We start from the raw sequence: 8,183 nt of genomic DNA, 5'->3' as shown, positions 1-8,183 counted from the left end.
TCATTTGTGCATAACTTCTTTCTCCATCTCATTATTTCTAGAGAGGGTACACTGAGGTAGCTGAGTTCTACAGAGGAAGAGGGAGAGCACCAGGAGCCATCTCAGGAACATGTGTACATGCGATGCTAACTGCTCCTTGGTGAACAATAAAACTGGCCTTTAATCTCCACTGATCCAAGATGGCATTTACCCAAGAGCGCTTGTCTCCAAGGACAGACAGAACGGCGTGAAAGGCTGATGGATCAGGAATAATAGTTGACTGTCACCAAAAGAAGAAGAGGGAGGCTGAAGAATTTAAGCGTGACCTTCTTCCATTATGTTTGGTGCAAGGTCTTATGATGCCTCTCTTGTTTATAACATCTTCTTTCTTTCTCTTTACTCGAGACTTCTCTCCTTTATTTTTTCACACCAATGACAACGAACTCATGGCCCCATTCTACGTTTATATAACTCCCTATTCTATAGTCCTCAGTTTTCAACAATAATATGGTCCTAATGCTCTTTAATGCTACACATTGCAGCATAAGTGCCTTAAACCCAAACAGGTTTAACCACTTGTGGAATTCCAAGTCATTATATGAGGAAATTCCTGGTGGGAATTTGGTGTTTTTTTTCCTGGAGAAAGGATGTGATTGGTTGTGGGAAAGGTCAATGTTTATGCTGGAAAACGTCCTAAAGAGATAACAAAAAAAAACAACAAACGCATGCACTCACTCACACAAAGACAGTCACACACACATTTCTGAGTTTAGGGTTGCAAGATGTATCAACGTTTAACTTCCATCCTCTTCCCATCCTCTTCCCTTTTCAGTGAACGCTCCAACAAACAAACACATCCTTCCTGCATGGATGTTGTGTATTTAGTTTTTAAGTGTAAACCGTGTGTGTGTGTGTGTGTCTGTGTTTGTGTGTGTGTGTGTGTGTGTGTGTGTGTGTGTGTGTGTGTGTGTGTGTGCGCAGTTGCAAGGCAAAACGTCCGTCTGGCAGCTGCAAGACCCACCAAATAGCCAGTCCCATGATGGGGAATTCTGGGTGATATTAAGAGGATCAGAATCTGGGTCTGGACTTACACAACAGCAGCATTATACAAAACTGCATAACTAATAGAAAAGCCAAAACAATACAACTCTGTGTTGAATGATCCCGTTCAAACTTCCTCCCTCCATTTTACTGATTCCTGTTCAGATTAAACAAGGTTGTTCTTCATCCCAGGGTCTGGCTGCGTCTGCGCTGCAGCTCAGAGTTGAGAGTTGTGATCATTAGCCTCAAATGACCCAATTTCAGGTCAGGTGAGCCGATGTGTCCAGATTATTGCAGACATGTTTGTTTGTTGCCCACATCAACAAACAATGTGCCTACCTACACAGCCAAATCTGTCTATTAAGCAACATTCGGGGAAGGAAAGTTGTAACACAGTGAATTGTACATAAACAGGCATTATAAATATTTGAACTAAAATACTAACAGCAAACTGAAGAGGCCAAAGTAGGTATTGTTTAATCATGTTATGGTAAACCAGCTGCCTTGCTGTAATGCTAGCTCTCTCAGTGTGTGCGTCCCATGGGACCTACAGGCAATTCATTCATCAGCAATAAATGTTTATTTGTTCATTTTCCAAGAAATAACAAGAACACGCCCTTCTCCTTGAAATGATCCCTTGAGCAAGGCTTTCTGATGAAGAGGACAGAATGCTCTTTTATTCTGAATAGGACAGTTTTGAGATGTCTTAATCTTTTTCTATGATGAAAAAGACATACGCCAACACAAGTGAACGGCTGAGGTGACTGTTTTCAGGCAGGAGACGTAACTGACATTTTGAAAATCCGTCTGGGTTCGGGTTGAGGTCAGTACGGACTATGACAGTGTCACAGATTTTCCAGAAAACATATGTGGGGTCAGTTAGGTCACAAGTCACCGCAATTAATGGAATAAGACACGGCAACCAGGCTGAAAGGCTGGAGGGAGCGAGGTAAATCAAACAAGTGAAAGACAATGTAACTCAATTTGTTTCAGATGTTTTTCTTTACCAAGAAACAAACATGTATAGCCATATTAGCATGCTAATATAATGTAACAATGATTATACTGGAATGCTCATGTTTAGAAGGGTTACGGTTATAAGGTTGACCATTTTAACCTTAGTCCGCATGTGAATTAATGCTTGTATTTGTGTACATGTGTTACTAACACAGACTGTGTATAAAGTTGCGTCCTCCATGTCAGAGGAGGGAACATGGACTGCATCAAAAGTACAAGAAACAGTTTTTCAAAAGTTGGTTCCTGTAATTTCAGACAGTCACACTGATCTGGTGTGATTATGTTTCTGATATTGAGTTATTGGATGCTATTAAAAATGGGCTGAGTCAAGCTGTGATTGACATATACCGACTGTACAGCTCATGGCAAAAATATGTGTTAAATCCAGAAAGGTGTCTGCGGATGAGTACATGTGCAGTTACAGGTTTGGAGACACGTTCATTTAGAGAGTCAAGCAGGTGGAGAACCTTCCCAGTGTCTCTGCTCCACCTGTAGTCCTGGAAAAACAACTTCAAGATGAGGGATGATGAAAATGTGAAGGCACACAAACATCAGTCTGCAGAAAGTTTCCACAATAGTCAAACAAAGTGAAAACAATGGGAACTTCCCCTGTAAGGCTTCAGGAAGTACAAAGGAAATTCCCATAGGAAGTTTTCTTGTTGGTTTTCAGCAGCCGAACGCAATTTGTTCTCAGCTGTGGACGTTTAGTCTCTTCCATACAAGTCAACAAAACACCTATCAAGATGCCAGGGACTCATTAGGCATCTTGTAATACCCTCCTGTGACCTACAATTTGTTGTTTATATTCGGCACTGGACTCTCCGCTTGTTCATTAACCTTTTCTGATGGTGAGATACTCTTTCCTGAAAATAAAGGCAAAGAAAACACACTCTCATTTGCATGTCTCAACAGTGACACACAGCTGTCAGACAAGGACAAAAGACGACATAAAGAACTGAAATGTCCTCATTTATTAACTTGGAGCAAATAGACAAAAGTTAATTTAATATGTAATCGAGTCCCACCAGGATGAGCCCCGAGTGGTTGAATACAGATGTATTTTTTGCCGCTCAAATTGAATCAATAATAAATATCTAGAAAGAGTTAAAGCATATTTAAAATATTCTTTATCTTTCCCTGTACCCCCATTTAGCATCAATAAGCAGCGTACAAGCAATTATAAATGGTGTAACATTTCACAACATTAAAGCCCTGTAGAGACAAAAAGTGAGGCCAAAGTGTACTGATCGCCACCTGGAGGCTGGTTGCAGTAAAGGTCATAAATCCCACCTCCTCCATATTTAAGGTATCCAAACCAAAAAGTTGAAGAACACATCAAATAAATATTTCTCAAACACAGTTTTTTTCTTCCAGGTATGCATTTCTTATTACATTGATGTGCAGTGTATGTTCAAGTACATTTCTGATGAGTCTGGTCTTTAATTACTCATTTGATGCACTAAAGTAAACAAGTTTATACTAAAGTAATAGAAACTTTCCTATGAATTGTAAATCTCCACTGACTCGTGAGTTGTTGAGCACTTGTACTGATTGGACCTTGCACCCACAGCTCCATCCCTCAACCACTACTGCGAAGACTTACTCATTTCTGATAGCGGGGGGAAGTGGAGATGTGTGGTGTATATGTATATATTTATATATATATATATTTATATATATATATACATTATATGTTACATTTTATTAGCAGCAGCAACAGGCTGCAAGACACAAACAGGCATGTGCTGAAGCAGAAACCAGTCCAGCAGGTCCAAATTTGCAAAGTCATCCTACACGTACACTTGTTTGTGTGTGTGTGTAATAAATATACATCATGGAGGCCCTGAGTTAAATGAGATGTGTTACCTTTTTAAGTATCACCTTTCCTTCTGAGAGGTGAAGTGACGACAACAGCCATCTAAATACACGTAAAGTGCTGTATACCCATTTGTGACGGCTCGATTCCAACCATCATTGAGAAGGATTAGATTTCTAATACCACACGGCGGTGTTTGACTCCACGGTGCTGGATTAACGTGAAAAATTGTTAGGACAGATGGAATGGACTTAGAAGGCCTACTGGTCATGTTGGGAGGATCTACTGTATGTGCCCCCCTTTTCACTGGCACACTGGTATAAGATGTAACGTCTATTGAAAGCAGATCTCCTTCTGCTCACACACTGTTGATCAAGGCAAAACAGCAGAGTGTTAATAGTGAAATCAAACTGCAGTTGTTGGTGTGTGTTTGTGTGTGTGTGGTTGTGTGTTGCTATTAATTTGATTATGCAAGCGACTTGGCAGGGGGAGCAGATAGAGCCTGACACTCAAAAGCTGCTTTGGATCCTGGAATGGCACCAGAACCAACCAGTTAAGCAACATACAAGCGTGAATGTCGGAGCTGCTGGAAAACAACAGCTGACATTCAAATGATTATCTCATCTCCTAAACACATGCACAGGACATCTCGATTTCAACATCACATGGAAAAGTGTGTTATTCATGGCCGTTGTTGCAACACAAAATGCAGCAGTTTGACAATGAAACCCAAACAATCAACTAATTGATACCAGTAGTAGATTTTGCAAACAATTATATAATTATGTATAAATATGATTTATATATGCCGCAAACATGCCACAAACTGCTGATACTCATTCTAACAACCAGAAGGAGGAAGTAATGAGCTCACAGGTGAAAGTATGCAGGGCGTGTTTACAGTGTATCAGATATCCTCTGCATCGAAATGCTTTTGCTTTCAACCACTGAAGGGAACTAGAGTGAGGTGCAGTCCCTGCTCGGCTCGCACAAAGGAAATCAAACCCCTCGGTAGTCCTATTAATTACCTTCTTCAGAAAACATGGAAAAAATGACGCCAGCCAAAGGTGAGTCAAAGAAAAAAAGTCAATGAATGCGAGATCATTTATCACACTTCTATCTTTGACACCATTCCTGTCTCCTTGTTTTTGTGTCAGAGCTGAACGTCATTATGTTGGGATCAAAAAGCTCCCACAAATATCTCGTTGGGAACATCATCCTGGGAACAAGTGCGTTTGACGCAGCGGATGCAACATTTGATGCTGAGAGGCGAGTGGGAGAGGTATGCGGGAGAAGCGTGACCCTGGTAAATGCCCCCGGGTGGCTGCGAGGATATACACTCTGTGATACGCCAGAACTTGTCAGGACGGAGGCGATTCTCAGCGTCACCCTCTGTCCACCTGCACTGCATGGATTTATCCTGGTGATTAATACCGAGCAGCCATTCAGAAGGGTACACAAGAAGGCAACCAAGGAGCACTTGGAGCATTTCTTCGGTGAGAAGGTGTGGGATCACACTTTCGTGGTGTTCACCCACAGAGGCGAACAAGGCCACAAGAACATTGAGGATTTCATCAGAGAGGCAGGGGCGCCGCTGAAGTCGCTCCTGGAGACCTGTGGTAACAGATATCATGTTCTTTGCGACGAAGGCGCAGACAACAGCGCGAAAGTCAAAGAGCTGTTTGAGAAGATTGACGCCGTGGTGGCAGGAAACCATTATGAAGTTCAGAGCACGCTGGTGCAAAGTGTGAAGGAGCGCAGGAAAAAGGTGGACGAAAAAGCAGAGAAGTTATGTCAGCAGTCACAACAACGCAGGCAAACACTCAGAGGTCTCCTGTTAGGTAAGTTTGATTTGTTTCGCTCTCAAAATCCATGCTTCTTGTTTTACTAGTTTGGCCACATCTCTCTGTTACTGATAACATCGTAGCAGCTTTGTGAATGGCAACAAACCTTTACAGGCAGATGAGCTTACACGTTAACAAACCATCAGGTCAGACAACCTGTTGAAAATTTTAAAGTTTATAAACCAAGTCTTTCAAACACATTGTCAGTCTATTCACAACTATTAAGAAAATATTTCGAGCTTTTCTTTAAAAAAATTAGAACCAAAGAAGATTGGCACTCAGTAGAGCACATTCCTTCACCAAGATCCAACAGTCCAATGGCCTCCTTGGCAGAGGTAAGGATTGCACTTTCAATTGATTCAATTTCTAATAGTTGTCTTCTCACACAGAGCCAAAGCCCAACCTGAGGATACTGATGGTTGGCTGGGTGTTTTCCGGGAAGAGTGCCACTGGGAACAGGATTCTGGGAGCTCAAGTGTTTCAGTCTGGTGACCGGACCATGAGAGTCTCAAAGCAAATTGGCGAGGTGGCTGGAAGAGAGGTCACCATCGTGGACACTCCTGGATGGTGGAAATTCTTCGCAGCTGTATTCAACGCCGCTGACATGAAGTCTGAGATCTTAAGCGCTGTGTCGCTGTGCTCGCCTGCACCGAATGTCATTTTGCTGGCAGTGCCACTCGACACGTCGTTCACCGAGGAACAAAGGCTAGTCACCGAGGAGAACATGAGGCTGCTCGGACCCAGAGTGTGGAGACACGTGATCGTGCTGTTTACTTTCGGGGACGTTCAGGGGAAGACAACAATCGAGCAGCACATTGAAGGGGAAGGAAAGCCGCTCCGCCGGCTCATTGAGAAATGTGGAAACAGGTATCACGTGCTGGACAACAGGAGCAGAGCCGATGATCAGGTGACAGAGCTGCTGAAGAGGATGGAGGAGATGGTGGCGGGAAACAGCACTTTCTACCTGAGTGAGACACATGATGATCCACAAGCTGAGAGAGACGGAGGCGACAGCTTTAGTGAGAAAAATGATGAGAACACAGCCAAAGAGATCAGAGAGCACCTCAACATCGCCTGGAATCGCACAAACTGGGAATACGAAAGTATGGATATACCATTAACCTGTAAGCATTAACAGAACATTATTTTCTATCCAAATTAAATAAGATATAATGGCAGAATTTTGAATTATAAATTGAGCTTGCATAGGATACCAAAATGGATGTTAACTTTTTCAATTCAACTTTGAAGTGTAAATTTACTATGCAGCCCTTTACCCGGGAGTGACTGCGTCAAACACTAATGTTATTCAGCATATTCAGACAGAATCTTAAATGACTTCTATCCCTTAACCAGACTGTTGCATTTTTCTAACCAGTTAAAAAAGACACGCAGATGTCTGAGGATCCAGCGAGAGACAATGCAGCGACAGGGCACCAACATGAAGATGACGCTGGTCTAGAAGTTGAGAGTGAAGATGATACATGTTCTGGCTCTCTGAAGAACATGAAGGGATTGCTGGAGAGGGAGTGGAGCAGACAGGAGGCTTCGATGGAGTTACACCACGAGCTCTGTGCAGGTGAATGATGGAAAAAACTACCCAAGGCACATATATGTTCTCTCTTGATCCGTTTTGTAAGACGTTAACCTTTTATTTCCTGCCGTAGACAAAAAAGACGATGAAGCAGATATTGATCAGCTGCAGAAATCCAGAGATAAAGTGCTGGAATGGCTGGAAATCCGCTATACAACATCAGAGTGTAAGGCAGAGAAAGAGAATAAACATGGGAAAAAGAGGTTTGTTCTTCAGCCTAAGAAACAAACTGGAGGGACGACTAAGTGGAAGAAGAAATCATTTAAAAAGTATCAATGAGATTAAATGATATCACCCCACACTCAAGGTTACTGTGGTCACACTGGGTAATACAAGATGCGATGACTGTACGTCTGATTGTTGTTAGCTGACCAGCATAGAATATATTGATTCATAAATGTGTTTCAATAGTACTGCAATGTAGTAGATCATATAACTATATTTTTATTATGTTTTATAATACATAAATGTTATTATTATTATTAATTTACTTGATTAGGACAGTGCACATTAATCAATATGTCAGCCAGAGCATCAATATAAATATGCCGGAGTTAGCTTAATTGCTAATTTTCATCCGTTGTCCTAAGGCAAGTCAAGAACATAAAAACAACATACCAGTATACAAAATAGATTAAAAAACACTTTTACACACAAAATAAGTCCCCATATCAAGAGTCCATGTTAAAAAATTAGAATGACCAAAGGTTACATATGAGAGCAGGTATAATATACCAAAAGTTGTATTACGTCGCAAATGGAAGTGTCAAGATTTACTTTGAATGATTTAGTGACACAAGAGGGATTTTGTGATTTATAATATATTTATTTTTATATTTACATATACGTTCCTGTATATCAACTGTATATAGGAACTGCCATTTTGAACAAG

General features: G+C 41.4%; 1 protein-coding gene across 2 annotated transcripts; it reads left to right on the top strand.

Annotated features, from left to right (window-relative positions):
- The first annotated feature begins 4,810 nt into the window (after nucleotides 1–4,810).
- LOC133931483 (GTPase IMAP family member 8-like) lies at nucleotides 4,811–7,906 on the top strand. 2 transcript variants are annotated; one of them, XM_062378372.1, is made up of 5 exons: nucleotides 4,811–4,920; nucleotides 5,011–5,694; nucleotides 6,087–6,800; nucleotides 7,076–7,276; nucleotides 7,365–7,906. In XM_062378372.1, the coding sequence occupies exons 1-5, from the start codon at nucleotides 4,896–4,898 to the stop codon at nucleotides 7,568–7,570; spliced, it is 1,830 nt and encodes a 609-aa protein (XP_062234356.1). In that variant the 5' UTR covers nucleotides 4,811–4,895; the 3' UTR covers nucleotides 7,571–7,906. The 2 variants fall into 2 exon arrangements, with proteins under 2 accessions (XP_062234356.1, XP_062234355.1); XM_062378371.1 differs by having other exon boundaries at nucleotides 6,087–6,821.
- The last annotated feature ends 277 nt before the right edge of the window (nucleotides 7,907–8,183 follow it).

Source organism: Platichthys flesus, chromosome 20, assembly GCF_949316205.1.
Source record: "Platichthys flesus chromosome 20, fPlaFle2.1, whole genome shotgun sequence".
Lineage (NCBI taxonomy): Eukaryota > Metazoa > Chordata > Actinopteri > Pleuronectiformes > Pleuronectidae > Platichthys > Platichthys flesus.
The sequence above is the reverse complement of the archived record's forward strand: the minus strand, read 5'-3'. Positions and strand labels throughout refer to the sequence as shown.

Excerpts from the sequence above, each read along its gene's own strand:
- LOC133931483 (XM_062378371.1), top strand. The coding sequence starts at position 4,896 with ATGGAAAAAATGACGCCAGCCAAAG. Across the intron at positions 4,921-5,010 it reads AAAAATGACGCCAGCCAAAG|AGCTGAACGTCATTATGTTG; the intron begins GTGAGTCAAAGA and ends TTTTTGTGTCAG. Across the intron at positions 6,822-7,075 it reads TATGGATATACCATTAACCT|TTAAAAAAGACACGCAGATG; the intron begins GTAAGCATTAAC and ends TTTTCTAACCAG.